Source organism: Eulemur rufifrons, chromosome 6, assembly GCF_041146395.1.
Source record: "Eulemur rufifrons isolate Redbay chromosome 6, OSU_ERuf_1, whole genome shotgun sequence".
NCBI lineage: Eukaryota > Metazoa > Chordata > Mammalia > Primates > Lemuridae > Eulemur > Eulemur rufifrons.
In genome coordinates, this window is record NC_090988.1 from 26626772 (window position 1) to 26646515 (window position 19744).

Sequence of the window (19744 nt, forward strand, 5' to 3'; positions counted from 1 at the left end):
CATTGCGATTTGGAGGATGATGAGAAGGGTTCCTCACCCACACTGCCAATTTACCTTTCACTGACAAGCCTAGTCATCCAAATTAAACTGTTAGAGGTCTGACCATCTTCTATATTATAGAGAAGCTCATTCATACCATCATCTACCTAAGAAAGGACAGAGGGTGGAGTGTTTGGTGAATGGAGTTAGGATTCCTCCTAAGCACCACCTTGAGAACAGGATACTAAGGGGATTTGAAATTTTGATGGGGGAAAGAAAGGGAAAGTGCAGTAAATGAGTTTCTGTTACCTGTTTTGGGAGTTTAGATTATGGTGGTGGGGATTTGGCCTAGCAGGAAGGGAGCATAAAGAGACTGGGTGCCCAGAGGGTTGGGAAGAGATGAGCCAGAGGATGAGAGAAAGCTAAGGAAGGGAAAATGGAAGCACCTTTAAGGAAAGACTTACTTCACGACTTTGCCTATGGCCTCCCGTGTTGATACCGATTTGATTTAAAGAGTGTTGTGTGCTACCAAGAAGCACTCAATTAATTTGAATACATGTGATTCTTTAATTTTATGTTAACATTAAAAAACTGCTTTCTTATTGAAGATAGTTTCCTAGGGGGAAGAGATGCTCTTTTTGTAAAAGAGGGTTTCCTTACATATTAGCCGTGTGATTTTGAGCAGATCACCTAATCTCTCTAACTTTGGTTCTTTTTCAGTGATAATAACACCAGGCTGACTATTTCACTGGATTAGTGTAAGGATCAATTATGATAATGTGTATTAAAAATGTGAACTTTAAAGTACTTAATCAAATAAATGTGCAGCATAAGTTGCAGGTTATGTGCTTCGATGCTGGAGTCAGATTACCTGGGTTTCAGTTCTGGCTTTGTCCCTTTTTACCTGTGTGACAGAGGGCAACAGAAACCTTCTGTGTCTCAGTTTTCTTCTGCATAAAATGAGAGAAATGATAACACCTACTTCATAAGTTGATGTGCAAATCAAAGGAGTTAACATCAGTAATGGGCTTCAAGCAGTGCCTGGCAAAAAGTACAATAATCATACTAGAGGTATTTTTATGTGCATGTCAGCACAAAACTGAATGCTGACTTATATACATGGGAGTAAATTACTTGGAAGTTTTTAAAAAATCCTGTATTTATGCTTCAAGCAATATAGATTTTGTTTATCTAACAAATCCATATTTAATTATAAGCCATTAGTGACAGTTAATAAATGAGACTATGTTTGAATTAAGCAGTTATGAGTGAACATCTCTCATAAGCTTACTTCTTTTGATATTTGAATATAAGGATTCAAATATCATTAACACTGACTTATTCAGCTAAGGTTTATAGTGGATCGGTCTTGTTCATTGTGTTTATACCTCAAATAAAAGGTTTCAACCATGACTATACATTAGAAGTAACTGGGTCCCCCCAGGCCAGTTGAGATGGAAAATTTGGGGGTAGAACTCAGGCACTGGTAATTTTTAAGAAGATGCCCAGGTGATTTTGATGGGCAGACAGAGTTCAAACCACTGACCTCGAGCATGAATTTAATTAAATCTATATCTATATCATTTAATTTCTGACCTTGATAGATAATTTTCTCATATTTAAATAAATAAAATGATATGACTGTTTATGGATTTTTTTCAAAAGGCAGACTTATTTTTTCCATTAAATCTGTATCTTACGGGTATGTGCACTAAGCAGAAATGAGAAGTTTGTTTTTAAATTATCTGTGGTTTTATTTTTATTTTTGGTATGATGAAGTGCTGTGTATAGTAAATAAGGATATAGAATCATCCTTATTTGAAATGTGAAAGGTAGGAGGGACCCTCAAAAGCATCTAGTGAGAAGAGGACGCACTTTGAAGCCAGTCCTGGCTTGCAGTGTCTTATTCACTTAACTGGCTGTGGGATCTTGTGGTACTTACTTAACCTCCCTGAGCTTCAGCCTCTTTATCTCTGTGAAATGGAGATGCACATGTATTTTGTGCGGTGACAAATGTGTTTCATGCTGCACACTCACATCTTGACTCTCTGCCTCCTGCCTGATCCCCGCACCATCTGGCACGGATATCCAGGGCAGGGACTGTGTGGGAGCCTCAGCAGGACTGTCTGAGCCTGCAGGGCCAGCTGCTGAGAACTGCTTCCTCCCACTCTTCAGGGATCCTTTCTCTGGCTCTGTTGGGACTGTTTCATGGCTGGCTGTTTGGATCCCACGACCTTTCGTGAGCATAATGGTTGGTCTGTGGGGGTCAGTCACTGCTAGCCAAGTGGAGTGAAGCTGTTAATGAGAATAGAGATGAAGATGGCTTCTTGTTGCCACGTGATGGGAGCTTTAGGGAACTCTCTCTTTGAGCCCCATAAAATAAGTGTGCAGGATACAGATGTCTCCCTATACATTGTTTCTCTGTGCTGAGCTGGGACAATCGGAGGCCACTATCTATATTTTAGTTTGGGGAAAGCAGAGAAAAATCACAGACGTCTTTAATTTTCTTTTTATGATAGGAACAGTGAATTCTGTCTCCTTTCCCACTCTTGTCTCTTGGATCCTCAAGGATATAGAGCTATAAAATTATTAAGCCTCCCAGCTCTCCTGTTGCACATTCTTTGTGTCCAAGGAAGGCGGTTCATGGCTTGTTTCTTAGTAGTTGTGAAGCGTAATGCTTGGGGTCTGGACCTTAGCTATGGTGCTTCAGCGTCCTTCCTGCTTGCAGGCCTGGCTTCAGACCTATCCTCAGTCTTAATTTTGAGAATTCTGCTTTTGTCACCATTAAAGATCAGTCAGATCTGGACTGGTCTTAATGTTTCATTGGAAATATTTATAAATTTAGCTGCCATCTTCCTAATTTTTCCTCTGTCTGCTGGAATTGGCATCAATTTCTCATTATTAGAAGTATCGGGGCCGGGCGTGGTGGCTCACGCCTGTAATCCTAGCACTCTGGGAGGTCGAGGCAGGCTGATCGTTTGAGCTTAGGAGTTCAAGACCAGCCTGAGCAAGAGTGAGACCCCGTCTCTACTAAAAATAGAAAGAAATTATATGGACAGCTAAAAATATATGTAGAAAAAATTAGCCGGGCATGGTGGCGCATGCCTGTAGTCCCAGCTACTCAGGAGGCTGAGGCAGGAGGATTGCTTGAGCCCAGGAGTTGGAGGTTGCTGTGAGCTAGGCTGACACCACGGCACTCTAGCCTGGGCAACAGAGTGAGACTCTGTCTCCAAAAAAAAAAAAAAAAAGAAGAAGTATTGGTAGCTTTACTGATTTTTTTTTTTTTTTTTTTAGGTGATGAGGATGTTGAAACATGACACTTGTAGAATGGATTTTCTAACCTAAACCTGTGCTCCTCCACTAGATTATAAGATTCTTGAGCGTAGGAACCATGTTTTCAGCTTGCCGTAGCCATAACTATCATGTATTATGCACCTACTATGCACTAGAGATTTTGCTTTAATTATTTCAATTCATTTCCATAAAAATAAAGTTCACATAAGGAACCTTATTTCAGAGAGCTTAAGTAAATTGCCCAAGGTCATCTAGCTAGTGAGTCATGGAGCTTGATTTTGAACTTGGTGTGACCTTAAAGCCTCTTTTCTAAATCATCTTTTTAATCTCCTTCTTAAAGGAAAGAGGAATGGGATCTTGCCTGTAGAAGGTTGGATGGTACTCTTAAGTAGGGGACAATAGGAAGCAGTATTCTTAAAGAAGAGAATAGAAAATCTGTGTGTCTTCAAAGCCCTTGTCCTTTTCCCACTGACCTACACTGACTTGCATCACTGGCATACACGGGCACTTAGTAAAGGTTTGTCAAAAAAGATGGCCCCTATCACCCTCAATGCAGAAGTCACCCAATGGAAGACTTTGGCCTATTTGTGAGTCTTCAGTTCATGCTTTTTATTCATGTCAGTGAGATGGAGCTTATGTGAAGATGTCTCTCACTGATAAGGCCATGGGTTGAGGCCATCGGGTGAACTCTGAAGACTGGAGTGAATCCATGGCCACATGACATTCTGTGTTGCAGTCAGCCTTGGCTTGCTGGAGATCAGGAGATTCTCTACAGGCAGTCCCTACGCTTGTGGTTTAGGCCATTAGGACGTACCCCCTGGCTTTGGCAAGCAACAGAAGTGTCTAAATGCTTTACTAACTTGAAGTTTTGTTGGATGTACCCAGAAAACATTTTCTTTTAATGTATTTGGAAACTATAAATTTAACTCCTGCTGGGAGTGGAAATAATTGCTTCATACAAGAAAAAAGTCAGCTCTTTAAAAGGCTTAACTCCTTTCACAAACATGTGCTTTTTAATGACTGGGAAATTCTTGGTACAAGAAAAAAATGTCCTTTTGTACAAATGAGGTCATTCTGGTCTTAACTGGCCCTGTGTACTCCAGTTCCTGCTTTCTGTTCCATGTTTTGTGACCAGAGGTTATTGGAAGGATAATCCCTCTGTGGATATTCACTGCTTTGTGAGGCTGTTGCCAAAGGGAAAGTTATCTTAGCTTAGAAACTGCCAAGCTAGTGCAAGAGGCCCAGATCCCAGGGGTACTGAGCCAGTGACTGATAATGATTTGCTTTAGATTGGCCATGGGTTGGGTTGTTACAGCACACTTTTTATGTGTACTAGGACTGCTGGGTCTGCTTCATTCTCTTTAGATTTCTCAACCACTCCACTGCTTCTTGGTTCAGGAATGATTTTTCTTTCCTAGGTGCATTCCATTTACTCTGCTTTGATTTTATCCGGATGAGCAGAAACATCTGTGCCAGTTTGAGGTTTCCTTCATCTTTTTAACCTGATGTAAAGGAAAAACCGCTGCTGAAAGAAGTTGCCGTGTATCTCTTTGAACATTGGGAGGCTGATTATTCCTAAAACTAATTTGTGAATTGGTTGAGCTAGCGTGAAGTGTATGTCTGAGGCCTGTGCGGAGAAAGGGTCCTCTTACATGGCAGTGTAGGGTAGATCTCAGAGTATGCCCCTGATTTAATTTAAGATCACTTTCCTCTAGATTTAAGATAACCATTGCTTGCCAAGGAGGATGCTAAACGTTTAAGAGTGTTAGGTAGGCAGATTGTTACATCTATCCTGTATGTTTTTTGTAAAGAGGTGAATATGGAGTAGGTCGAAATGAAATTTGGTATAGACCTCTGTGGTCTCCTTTACATGATATATTTTTGAGACAGGCACTTTGAAGAATTAGGGATTGGAAATTGATATTTATTAACTGCTTCTTGGGTACTAGCACCATGCTAGACTTTTTCTGCAGATTACCTTTTTAGATGTACTAGGTTTGTACAGTTCATCATCAGCAGCCTGTGAGATTACCAAGCTACCGTGCTGCCCCACATCTTGAAGGGTTTGTGTTGCAGTCATGACATTCCCCTAAAATTCGTCCTTGGCTAGATTGGATCAATGTTTTGATAAACGTTTAACTACTTTTTTACTGCTGGATTGTCTACAGGTTTTTATTATGTAAAAATTTACTCTCTTGCCACTGAGAATTTGGTTCTTCTTGTAACTTCTTAATAAAATTTATATTCTGGGATCTTGGTGTCCCATTCATGGCTCTCTAAGCCTATAACTCCAAGTCCAGATTCTGCTGCCTAAATAGGTCTAAGAATAATTTCTGGATCTGAGATTAAGAAACTTTGTCTTGAACAACCACAGGGAAGAGAGGATTATGAAATTCAGTCATGAGCTGCTTAGGTACTTGGTGCAGACCACTTTTTTTTTTTTTAACCCAAAGCACTTGTGGCCAATCTAGGAGGCTCCAGAAAGGACCCTTGCTTGAAATCTCTTGAGACGTTGAGGAAATCAAGCTGACTTCTGGTGGAAGTGATGGCTATGGGGCCCTGGACTGCCTGCTTCCCACCCTGCTCTAGCCTTCCTGTTAGTGCCCTCAGATATAGAACTAATAGGAAAAAAAGAAAGATCATCTAACTTTAAAAATATGTCTTATTATAAAGGTGACTATTTAACTAAATTTATTGTTGCTTGCTAGATCATCCTTGAAAGCCTTGTTAAAACATCAAAGAAAATATTAAGATATGTCATTTCATTTCTGTTGGCCATTACCTCATTGAGATTATACAGCTGGAAAGGAAGAACCATGACCCATATTTCTGCAGTGCGCCCTCCCCACCACCCCCAAGGCCTAGGTTTATTGTAGGCAGGCAATGAGTATTTTATTGAGCCTAATAGATGGTATAAAAGAATTGAAGAAAAAAATATGGCTAGGAAATACTATCCTACTGGAAATTGGGAAATTCTGGGTAATTGCTGAGTGCCTCATATTAGCTCCTGTGGGGGAAATACATGGCACGATGCAAAATGGGTTAATATTATAAAATGAAAACCCTCGTGAGATAAATCAGAAGTTTACCTCTCTGCCTACAATGTTCAGAATGGGAATGGCACTGATTTGCTGATAATGTATTTTTTTATTATTATTATTCTGTAGCCTCAGACGATACAGCAAACTCTCAAGAGGACATTGCAGTATTATGAGCATCAAGTTATTGGGTAAGTAAAAATGGATTTTGGCTATTATATGGGCAAATTAAAGGTAATTACTCAAATATAGATGTTGAACATGTGGTTTTCTGCTACCCAGGTCAACCTGATTTCATGGTGGCAATGTTCTCCTAGTGTGAGAGGTAGGGGCTCCAGGTTCCTTGGAGTAATTTCCTTTGGGTTACTGTGGTTAATTCTTTTAAATGAAATTCCTTTTTGGTATTGCTTTTCCTTTTTTTCCCCTCCTCTCTTTTAACCCTCTCATTCCAATGTTAGGTCTCATAATTTTGCCTTACTAAAATGTAGTAAGGTTTATTGGTACCAACTGAGAGGCTTTGACTGGGATTTTAGAATCCTTAAGTTAATTTTAATCAAAATCACTACAAACTTAACACAGTTCAGTGAGAGGTATTGGTTTAGCTAGAGTCAGATGCTACATATTTTTCTTTATTTTCCCTATTTCTTGAAGTAGTTGTGATATGGTGTAAGGTAAGAAGACTTAAGGTAAAAAGGTAGGAATTCCAGGCCTCCCCAGCACATAGAATTGTTAATAAGTAACTTTATCTCTTTTGTAAAATGTGGTGATGGTAATAATGAAATCAAGGATTAAATGTCATGATTAAATGAGATAATTTCAATGAAAGTATTTTGTAAATAGAAAATTCCAAATGAGTATAAGGTGCACCTTTAATTGGCTATGGCAAAAAGTAATTGGAAAATACAAAAGCCTAAATTTACTTTCTTATGCAGTCTAGCTTTTTAAATTAAATTCACTGACATTAGAGACAATGTATATTTTAAGTTTACCTTAAAATTTGTTATATGCTACAGTGATTTATCTTTGTAAGATTTTAAGAACTTTTGAGGAGTCAAAATTCAAATCCTGGTACCTCTTGAAGTGCTGTCAGGAATCAGTTAGTATTTATGGCGAATAGGCATTGCCGCAGGGATAGAGACCATATTTTTGGCTATTAGGGTTTAGTGTGATTTTTTTTTTTCATAAAACAGAAGGGAAGAAAACTTAGTGGAAAAATAATCCCACTACCTAGTACAATGTCATATACTTTAAGTGCTCGATGATTATGTTAATTGTCATTTCAAAGGGAATTGCTTTGAAACTTTGTCATACTAATCCTCAAGAGTGCAGTGTAGGAAAAACATATTATTTAAACTCATGAGATGGCTTTTAGTTTGAGGCCATTAGTGATTTTAAACCGTTTATCCTAATGGAGATAAAGAATGTCAAATTAATCTTTCCTCACAGGTTCTAAAATAAAACTTAATCACTCTCATTGAATTTGATACTTTCAAAGTATGTTTGGATTAAATTAGTCAGTATACTTAGAACACTTCCTTGTATATGGTAAGCACTACATACCTGTTTGCTCTTATGTTTATTATTATTATTAATATTTTTATGACAATACTGGTTATCAAACTCAAATCATTCTCTGGAATTATGAATGCTCTTTCTTTTTTGGAAATCAAGTAATAACTGATGAAATATTCTCATTTGTAAGCTAAACTCTGTCTTCAAAGCAAATTGGAGTGGGACTCATATTGTGATCAAAATAGATAACCAAACTACATTGCTATAATCAGAAGAACATTCTCTTTTCCATTAGTAGGATGGAGTTCTCTTTTGTTAATTAACTGCTTTGACTCCTTTTCTCTCTATGTAGACATAGCCTATGGTGATTCTTTGTTCATTGCCTGAATGGTCTTTTCCTAGTTCTGTTCATTGCAGACATAGTATGATATAAGGAAAACAGAGAATTCAACTCCACTATAAAGAGGTGTCTTGTCCAACATGATTCAAATAGACCCGTTAGCATATTTTTTGCTTGAGTGTTGGCTGACTTCTAGGATTTGAAGTACCTTTGCTTGCTGCCTTTTTTTCACTCATGCTGATGAAAACACAGGGCCTGTTGGCAGCAGTTTTGCCAGGTTTGCCTTTCTTGACGCTGTCTTCGCCTTTCTTCCCTTTTCCTTGTCCAACTCCCTCTTTTGCCTTTTGGATTCCACCTTTCTGCTTTTAATTTCTTTCTCCAAAATCAAAAAAGGAGAGCAGCTAATATCACTGACACTTGGACTAAGTATTCACACCTACATGTTGCTGTTCCTCTTAAGAAAACAATTCAAACCTTCTTATCTCTAACTGTGAAAAGGAATGTGTTTCTTACAGTTAAAGGGATTTCAGAATCCCTTTATTGAGAATTGGGGATAAATGCTGACAGGCATTATTTTATACATGTTTGGGGAGGTGAGGTTGGGAAGGAGATGCTTTCCCTCACCTCTGAAATTGGGCTTGGTCAGGCTTGTCTTGAAGTAGCTCAGCATTTAGGTGCTTTGGGTTGAAGTGATGAATTAGGATGGATAACAGCTCATACTTGAGCTAGCCCTTCTATTTTTATTTATTTATTTATTTAATTTAAAAATTTTAAAGGGGTACACATGTTGTTTTAAATACGGATACATTGTATAATGCTGAAGTCAGGGCTTTCAGTGTGCCTGCCACCAGGACAGTGTTCATTGTACCTGATAGGTAAGTTTCTATCTCTCATCCCGTCTTCCCACTTCTTAGTTTCCAGTGTTCTTTATATCTCTTTGCATCCATGTGTACCCATTGTTTAGCTCCCACTTATTAGTGAGAACATGTGGTTGGTTTTCCATATCTTTGAGATTGTGAATTGTGCTGCGAAAAACATTTGAGTGTAGGTGTCTTTTTGATAAAATGATTTCTTTTCCTTTGGGTAGATACCCAGTAGTGGGCTTGCTGGATTGAATAGTAGGTCTACTTTTAGCTCTTTGAGGAATCTCCATATTGTTTTTCATAGAGGCTGTACTAATTTGTAGTCCCATCAATAGTGTATAAGCACAGATATTTCCCTGCATCCACACCAGCATCTGTTTTTTTTTTTTTTTTTTTCCGACTTTTTAATAATGGTCATTCTGACAGGGGTAAGGTGGTATCACATTGTGGTTTTAATGTGCATTTCCCTGATTTGTGATGTTGAACATTTTTTCATGTTTGTTGACCATTTGTCTATCTTCTTTGGAAAAACTTCTGTTTGTGTATTTTGCCCACTTTTTGATGGTTTGTTTGTTTTTTCTTGATGATTTGTTTGGGTTCTTTGTAGATTCTGGCTATTAGTCCTCTGTTGGATGTGTAGTATGTGACTATTTCCTCCTATTCTGTAGGTTGCCTATTTACTCTGTTGATTACTTCCTTTGCTGTCCACAAGCTTCTTAATTTAATTAAGCTCCGACCATGGATCTTTCTTTCCTCTCCTTTAAAACTCTGTCTTCAGATCTGCTTTATTTATCAGAGCTCCAGGATTGTATAGTTCTGCTCCTTGAATTCTTATACTGGTTGCCTATAGAAACTCTCTGAGGCTTTTTTCATCTTCCAAGACAGAAACTTGAATGCAGGCAGCAGCTGTTCAAAGGTCACAGATGGAAGGATTGGGAGGAGGTAGCTGATGGGGCCTCTTGCCAAGATGTGAGATAGCCTCCCAGTACCACAGCCACTTCATCTTTAAACATTTATTCTATTCTCTAATTTATCCATTCACTCTTTCATTTATTTATTCATAGAGATCATTCAAGTTGGGAAAATGAGTGCTAAAATAATTTATTCATGCCATGTGATAAATCTTCTTTGGTTCATCTCCACTGACGTCATCATCTCTCAGCAGGAAATTCTGGTCTACCTTTCTACCTAGTTTTGTGGCTTCTACTTTTGTCACCCAATACTGTGTTTTCACCATAGCAAAGTGATTAAAAAATTAGGTTATGGCACTTTCTTACTTGAAGCCAATGGTTCTGGAATGTTAGTGTGCATCAGAGTCACCTGGCAGGCTTGTTAAAACACTGGTTGCTAGGCCCTGCTCCCAGAGGTCCTGATTTGGTAGGTCCTGGTGGGGCGCAAGTGCTGGCATTTCTAAGTTCCCAGGTAATGCTGAGGCTGCTTGTCCAGGGATCACACTTTGAAACCCCTGCTTTAAACAATATAATGGCTTATTATGGTGGAATAAAATCTGAATTCTTTCTGTGATCTGGCCTCTGCTTACCTCTCTAATTTCATTCTTTTTCACTCCTTCCCTCTCTTTCACTTCACTCCAGTCTTCTGTTGGGTTCTCAACTGTACCAAGCTTAGCTTTAGGGCTTTTGCCTGCATTGTTCCTTTTTTGTGGAATGCTCTTTCCCCAGATGTTAGACAAGCTTATTCTTTCTATACATTTAGGTCTCTGTTCAAATGTCATCTTTTCAGAAAAGCCTGTCCTGACCATCCAATCTAAAGTAACCCTCTATCCCCTACTTCAAGCTCTAACCCCAGTCATTTTCTATTATGTTGCCCTCTATTATTTTTTTCATAGTGTCTATCATTACCTTATATTATCTTATCTTTTTATTTGCATATTTGTCTTGTTTTCTTTTAGATTCCTGTACCTTTATAAGTGTTTGTTACACAGGAAGGACTAGCATTTTTATTTGATTTTTTGCAGTGATGGTGAATAAATGAATAAATTTGCACCCTAGAGGTATGTACTCAGACTTTTTAGGAGTATAGTGGATAAAAGAGTAAATTATGCTTGGGAAGGGGGTGTACAATGAGGGGTTGAAATAATCTCCAGAGTCCTTTACAATTCTAAAATTTATAGTTCTATTATCCAGGACCCTTTTCTTTATGGCATAAATTATGCTGATATATCTGCATAGTTTTCCATTTATGCTTAATGTTCTGCCACTGTGTGTCAATTGACCTTGTGATAAATTTTGATTACTAAATAAATCCCTCCTCTAGTGATAGAGGAATATTTGTTTATGATAGCATTTTTTTTTTTTTTCTGATTTCATTCTTGCCATTATCTTGTGCCTTTTCTTCTCTCTGTATGTCTTTGTTGGGGAGAGATTGTGCTTTGAAGGTAGACATACAAGACTTACTAGACTCAAAGTCAAGTTTTGCTATTGAATAATCTTGGGCAGATTACTTAAAATGCTGAGCCTCAGTTTTCTCATTTAAAAAATGGGCATAATAACAGGGTTGAGGGTGAAGTTTAAATGTAATGTTAATGATAACAGTGTGTGAAGTTGCATAATCATATAAAGTGGTTAGTACAGTGCCTGGTACACAAAAGTCATCAATATATTAGTTGATTTATTATTAATACTATTAGTATCTGACTCTTGCACTCAATTTTTGTTAATTGTCTTCCCTTCATCTTCCTGTTATATCTTCTACCTGTTTTCCCAGGACCTTTAAAAGTTTAGAAATTAGTTTTTTGGCATCAGGAGCTGGGCATGCCCAATTCATGTTCCAGCTACAGTTTTCTTCTTACAGAGAATTCCTTTTGCTTTGGATTTTTTTTTTTAATCTAAATTTCTGTCTCTAGAGTGTTCAACTCAACTTCTCTTACTCATGTTTGTACTACATGACTCCTACTGGTCTACAGTTCACAAAAATGGGTTACTATGGCAGTGTAGAAGAAGCAGAGATTTCTTTAGTAAACTATCATGAAAAACACATGATAATTGATTTTTCTGAGATACAGTGTTCACGTATTATATATTTTGAACAATAAAGCATAGGGAAATATGTATTCAGAATCATGCCACTCATTTTATACTTTTTTGCCAGAATAAGCATTGTTGTGTTAATATTATGGGTAGGGCTGCTGCCAAACTCTTATTAATCTGGGACACCATTTACTGTAGTCCTCTAAAATTAAAGTCTGTTGCTCCGATTATCACTGTGGGACCTATGTTTGTTTTACACAGCCAACCTTCTGTTCTCTTTTTGTTTTGACAATTGAAGAGAAATTAAGGCAGAATATTTTCAATAGAATCTTAGAAGTGAAATTAAGAGTGGGTGAACTCTGATTACTCCGGGAAACAAACGTCAATGATGTTACTTACTTATGCTTCCATGGTCAGATTTTGTGGCTTAAATTATTTTATATAAAAAATGACCTAGCTTCTTTTTCATATATTTACACAGAAAAACTATATATTTTTGAACATAAACAACAAATTAGGCAAAAGCTAATATCTGTTGATTACTTTCAGGCAATCTGCTGGGTGCTTTACATCTGTTATTTTATTTAATCCTAATTGTATATTTCATAAAATTGTATTAAGCTCATTTCACAGATGAGGAAATTGAGGCTGAGAGAAAAAATATTTTGGCTAAAGTCACTCTCATAAAAACGATGGAACTTGATTTAAAAATAACCCTGTATTTGTCTGTGTTTAATGTCTGTGCTCCCTGTTCCACATGTTATTGATTCCTGCATTATTGAAACTGTGGTAAGCATTTTGCTTAGGTTTATTGGAGTCTGAGCTCAGTGAGGTGTACACAGTGAAACCATTTTATTTTTTCTCTCCAATTGTGCCAGACATGCTAGGATAAATCCCCTTTGATATTAGCTTGGACAGATTGCTCTGTTTTCTGAGTACTTCTAGGGATTATGAAGTCCACTCCTGACCAATTTAAATCTTCACTCTCATATCCAGGCTAACTCTCATGTCCCTCTCTCTGCCTGGGTCAGGCCTTGGCCTGAGGAACTTGGATGAAATGCAGAGAGGGTATGATACAGGTTTTTACTCTTCTTTTTCAGACCATTCCTTTCTGGGTCCCTGTCTCTTCTGATGTGTCAGGCAGGAATGAAATGGAAAATGGCAGAAGCCTTCTTTAATTCACCTGTGGTTGTACGGCCCTCCCTTGGCTGTGATGCCTTCAGTGAGCTGTATGTATGTGAGGGGAGTTAGCTACGCTCCCCGCAAAGAGGTCCTTTTCTCTTTGTTCCGATCATGGTCTCTAAGTTGACTACACCAGTTTGCAGGGAGTTAGCTACGCTCCCTGCAAAGAGGTTTTTCTTCTGATCAGGTCTCTCAGGCAGGGGTCATCGCAAAGGATGAAAAATATAGTAGGAAACAGAAATAAAAATATAAAGTAATGGCGATAATAATACACAGAGCCAAAGATACAGTTTATAAAGTGAAAGTTTATGAAAATAGATAAAGGAGGGTATCCGGATGGAAATATTTTACCCGCATAAAATATCTCCCCGACTGAAACTCCACACAGGTATTATATAGGGTACATACAGGCTCCGGTTGCCAAGGGCAACGGGATTTTCATACTAACCGGCAGTTTGCTTTAGGGTCAAAGTCTCCTAAAAGGCTACTACAGATCCTTTAACTAACTAACTAGGGGAACAATGGGTTATAAAATCGTCTTGGGGCAAACTTCTAAGTTTTATGATAAGGCTATTACTTTAGCAACAAACAGAGACATCTTGGCTCTGGTGATTGTGTTCTTGGAGACAGAGATGATCCCAGAAGTCAACATGGGCTGTGCTTTGTGTTAATTACTTTAACCACATGGTTCCATCTGGGCCCGGCTTGGGCATTAGCATATCTATCTGATTAGCTCTCATCTCCGGGGGTCCACCTGTCAGCAGCACCGGCAACCTTTGGTCCTAGGGAGGCCTGCCTTGTCTTTCAAAACAGGTGAGAACCAAAGGCCCAGTTTACAGCTGTCTCCTTGAGATGCAGCTTCTACTGACCAGCAAGACGCCCTCCTGAGACGAGGTAGCTCTTGAACTAACACATTTATCTTTTCCTTAAGGCAAAGCCTTATTTGGCTTCTGAAATCAAATCTTGTCTCCAGAAATACAGGGGGCATTTCTATAATTCAGTATTCTTAGGCTCAACATGTATGGGCTCTGCCGTGACTGCTTCCCATGCCCCAACTCCTGTGTTTATGGGCAGCACTCACATGGTCTTGCTAGTGGGATTCCTGCCCCTGGCCAGCAGCCTCTAGATTGGGAAAGCAGCATGACAGCTGGACATCTCAAGCTTTCTTCTCTGTAGGGGCATCTTCCTAACCCATGTGAAACTCATATTTTTGCTTTGCCAAATGGTGAGCCTGTAGGTTGCCCCCAGTTTTGCTCTATTTCTTTTTCTTGTGAATAACTCTCTCCAGAATCTTCTTCTACTGAGTCAGACACAGGGGTATGATCAGGAATCTGCTGTCTTTGCAGATGTTCACTGGGGAATGAGATTCCCAACCCCTAATTTCTACCAGCTGTGAACCCTTCACTTACCAACTGGGCTTCTGCAGGGAACACTCCCTTCTCTCCTTTTCCAGGAGGGGAGGGAGAAATACAATAGCACGTTCTTCCTAGGATGACTACTCAGTCTTCCGAGAATTTCCTTTGGAATTCTTTCTATCCCTTTGCTTCTGTAAGCTGCTGGTGGGTGACAGGGCACTGGCTATTTATTTAGTTACTTCTTAGGTCCTGAATGAGAGCTTTGGTCTTGGCCACTCTTTTGGAATGTGCAGCACTTGGCCTTGATGGTTCTCAGTGTTGGTGTCTTGGCTCTCATTCAGAGGCAACTGTAAAATCCAAGCCAACATCCAGTGACACAGGCATTGTGTCCTCAAAAGAACTCAGGAGGCACCTCCGTTTTTGTAAGGGAGGAAAGTTAAGACTAACAGAGATTAGGTTACTTTCCCAAGATCTTGCAGGTGGAAAATGGTGAGACTATGACTCAGATTCTGCCAGACTCCAGACACTTTATTTGTTATTTGTTATCCATACACCATCCTACTATCTTCTCGACTGTAATAGAGGTTAAGATGTGTTTTTATTTTCAACACAGTTGAATGCCAGTGCACCAAATTAGTACTGTTGATTTTTGTTTTTCTAGGCAACTTCCTTATAGAAACAGATGATCAGCAGTGACGAAGTGCTTACACAGGGATATTAGCTCTACAAAGCTGATGTATTTTTTTTGGTTTTCCTTAATTTTTTTCACACATAGCCTCCAGACCCGGGTCTATACTGCTAATGGCGATATGAATGGTGGGTTACTCCAGAATCATGTCTTAAAGCCTCAGTTATTTTAAAATGTGATTATGCCAAAAGCATAGACTGTGTGTGCTTTGTGTGTGTATATATGAATGCATACGCAAATGTGTTCAAAAATTTCTCCTGCTAATTGTGTTTTCTTCTTAGTTATAGGGATGCAGAAAAGAATTTCCACAATATCTCTAACAGATGCTCCTATGCAGACCATTCCAACAAAGAGGAAATTGAAGATGTCTCAGGAATTCTTCAGTGTACTGCTAATATCCTAGGTATATTAACTATATATTTATATGATTGAGAGAGAATGAAAGAGGAGAAAAGAAAGGTGTAATTGTTTCATTTTCTACTAAGAAGAGGTTTGGAGAATATTGCAAATCGTGACCAAGACCTTGTTTATAAGTGATTTAATTTTAATACTCCTGATGATGTTTGAGTGGAAATTACATGCATGCCATTTACTTGGAGACTGAAAAACATTAAAACAAAAATACTTAGCATTCCAGGGAAACTTTTTCAAATATTCATATGTTAGTAGCATTAGCTTCGTGTAATCTATGTTTCTCTGGCCCTTACCCTCAGCTGAAATTGTAGGATCTTTCTTTCCTCCCCAAGTCATACTCTTACTATTTCTGGGAGGTCCTGGTTGGGACTGGAGGTGGCTCACAGGTTCTCATAACGGATTCTACAACTCAGAGGCCCCTTCTGTGGCTTTATTAGTGAAGGCAGATCACCTACCTGCTCAGGTCTCTGTGCCCTGCTTGAGGCCAGGGGTGTGTCCACTTGAAAGATATTTGTATTTGTGACAGAGGGGCTGTTTTTGGATGCTGCCAACATGGCAAACAAGTACTGTTGTCAACTGCACCCCAAATCCTGCCGCCTTAAGGAACTGTAACTGGGCTGCACTATCACTCTCTGAAGTTCTTGGTGGGTGAGAGCTTCATTGTATTCCACGCATAATAGATACCAAAGAAGGAATATTGTTTTGCCCTAATGTCTTACAGAGGTTTTTAGTGACAAATATTTCTTTAAGTTCTTCTTGGAATCCTTTTACCTTATGACCCAGATAGGAGTCTGTGGGGTGCTGGAGGGCGGTGGTGGAGAAAAACAAATCTTAGTGACCAACTCCCTACAGAGTGCAGAGTCACTCCTCCCCTCCTCCCTCAGACTCGGGTGATGGAGACTGGGTAAACTTGTTTGCATGTCTTTCTTTTCCTGTGGGGTAAGTTCTTTTCCTGGAGATGCCTGAGTTTCTCCTACAAACAGATTCCAGATCACCTCAACCCATGAGTCTACCAGATCTTTCTAAGCATGTCTGACCACTTTTACACTCAAGCTGGGAATCCAGCTGCCCATTGATTACATTTTCATCCTAAGTAGATTCTGTAAACACAAAATAATATACTAAGAAAATAGATCTTTTGTGAGGTGAGGCAGACAGATGTGTTTTTTTTCTCTCTGATAACATACAGGACAGTGACAGACCATGAAGAGGAAGGCCAAAGATTCATTTACCTCAATCTCAGTACAGTGCAGGGATGTTGTCCTACCCAAGTGAACCTTACTGTTGGAAAAGATGAGGGACGAGAATAAAAGGGGCATTACCCAAGAGCTGTTTAAAATTTTTTGATTTTGCCTTTTCAAGAACTCTCCTTTCAGTAACATCTATTTCTCTTGACACATTGTGATTTAAAGGGGTGGGGTGAGATGATGCCCCACTAAGAGGATGTATCAGAATCTCAGTGGTGAGATGTTTAATATTTCACAAAGTTGCTTCTTACTAACAGTTTCTAAACGTTTCCCTGACTCTCTTATTTCCTTTTCTTATGCTCCATGCCTTGAAAATCACTGAGTTAGAGGAAGTAGGAGGTCTTCAAAGATAATGAAGACATAGGGGGTGCTAAAGGCTTCTGAACTGTGGCTTGTAAATGAGTGTACAGAATTCCCAGAGAGAAGAAAACCTGGGTCAGGCAATTTGACGTGGTGACCACCAGGGGACAGTGTTGGCCTAGCACAGCCTAGTTGCCCTTCCAAAGTTGGCATGAGATACGGAGTAGGTGGTGAGTAAACAGGGCAGCGGGCAGTGTGATACCGGGTAATATTAGGAAAACAGTAGTTGTAAGTGAAGTGTTTATAATTCAGAAGGTGACTGTAAAACAGGGTTTAGAGTTCCATAAACATTAACTTTTTCTGCAAAAGAGATATTAGCTCTGATTATTTTCTCCCTCTAAGTAATGATAGGTTGTTAAGATTTAAAGCACAATCTTATAAAATTGAAATTTCTGGAGAATAAAACTAAACTCAATGCCTGTCACCTGTTGACCAAATGCTGGCACAGATGATTGTGTACCTAAGACGTAGCTATTCTTTTTTGAATAATGTCCTTTCATAACTCTTGAAATATAAACTCTCTGAGGACAAAGGTAGTGGCTTTACTGGTCATATTCAATGAAAGCTTTGTTTTTAACAAGTCACTGAACTATGATTAATCTTGGCTTGCTTAGATTCCATCTTTTTAAAAAAGATGCATTTAAATTCTCTTGTGCAATCGTTTATGAGAATGAAAGAATTGGTTAGCCCACTGAACAGAAAAGTATCATACAAGAAAATATTTAATAAGTGGTTTTGGGGTGGTATGGTGGGAGGGTGGCACAGAAAAATAGTGTTTCAACCAGATTAAGAAAAATTTTGGTGCCTAGCAACCTTCTCTGTGGATGCCAGAGGGCAATGTTCCAACTCCGTGATTATAGTTGTCACCTTTGGGGAGTGTGGTTAGAATATTGGTGGGTTGAGATTGGCAAATTTATGCCTCTTACCTTCTTAACTTGTTACAAGATTGTAGTACAGACTAGAAATGTGTTAATTATTCACTCATTTGTATGTTATTTATACTTTACCTACCATCAATAAAGACTTGAAGTAACAGATAACAAAATATGATCACAGTAGCAAATTTTTCTCCTTCCAAAATGACCGTCTCTAGCTACTTAGTATTAATAACTCCTCTACATAGTTTGAGTTTTTACTGGCTCTTCAGGTTGAAGTGTGAGTTTAGGGGGTGGCATGGAATACAAAAGGGGACCTGAAGAAAGAGAGAAAGTGAGTTGTTGAAGACTAGTTAATGCCTCTGTCATGCATTTGTTCTCTCATGTTCTCTATAGGATTTCCTGGATATGCATGTGGACTACAGAGTGGTTCATGCCTCCGGAGTAATGGGAAAGAACTGTTTCTAGATATCAATTTTTTTTCCCATCTGTTTCACTTTTGTTGGCTTAGAAACCGGTTTTTTTTATTTTCTGTCTCATCCCTGACAAATTAGGGATATTGATGACAGTCTGCCACTTGCCTTCTATTCACCACATTGTGGTGCCCTGGTAATCACTGTGATAATGCAGAACAGTACTTGAAAGAGGCCCTAAGAGGCCCTTGAAACCCTGACCATGCAAAGAAAGATGGTTGTGAGCGATGCCCTCCCTGCTGAAGGCTTTTAGTGTTAAATTTACTGCTTTATTTGGTACATAATGTCTTTTGCATACCCAAATGGTCTAATTTTAGTTGTCTGAAAAATGTAAACCTTTTCTATCCCTAATCTGCAAAGCTCATTTTTAGCTCCAATTAAATAGTAAAAATGTGTTTATGCTCTTATGAGGCATGGAATTTAATATTTTTTTGGAAATTGCAATGGTTGAATGTGATGCTGAAATGTGTATGAAAGGGTCTATACCATGGTTGCTGCTGAGATGTTGCCGCTTGTTTCTATGGCTTGAATTTAGGTAGGCAGGGAGACAGAGAATGAGTAGGAGAGTTAAGGGAGAAGGATGATAAATTGCATAGTCTTCTTTGTCATAATAAGTTAAATATAAATGGGGTTATGACTATTTTAGTTTTAACAAGTTTTAATACTATTAAGGGGGCTGTGGGTGTTTCAGTTGTTGTAGAGCTTCAAGAGCTACAAGATGGGGCAGATGGGGTGTGGGAAAAAGACTTCCCACAGTAAGTTAGAGAACAAATAGAAATGGGAGCTTTAGTTTAATCCATTTACTGATGAATTATAACAAACTGAACATCAGTTATTTGCTAGGTATTGCACAAAGCATGGTTTTATACTGCTCTTGCTAAGTGCATTTTCTCTCAAAAATAATTAAGTACATGAGTTGTGAAAGGATATTCATTAATGTTTTCTCTGTTTTAAAGGTCTCTGTCACGGTGTGCTTTGTCTTCTTTAAAAACTTAATACATTGAAGTCAGAATGGGATTAATGTTATCATGGAATTATTTTATTGGGAAAGTGCTAGTGGGGGTTATTTCTCACAATATTTTCTTGGTGTCAGGGATTCTGAAATTCTGTGAAATCAGAACCCTTTATAAAGTGCCA

General features: G+C 38.7%; 1 protein-coding gene across 1 annotated transcript in view; it reads left to right on the top strand.

Annotated features, from left to right (window-relative positions):
• Window positions 1–19744, top strand: part of GUCY1A2 (guanylate cyclase 1 soluble subunit alpha 2) — a 298353-nt gene that overhangs the window by 23189 nt on the left and 255420 nt on the right. The window contains exons 2-3 of the mRNA XM_069468984.1: window positions 6441–6502; window positions 15520–15641. Coding sequence (XP_069325085.1) covers window positions 6441–6502; window positions 15520–15641 — 184 coding nt within the window. The remainder of the gene's footprint in view (window positions 1–6440; window positions 6503–15519; window positions 15642–19744) is intronic.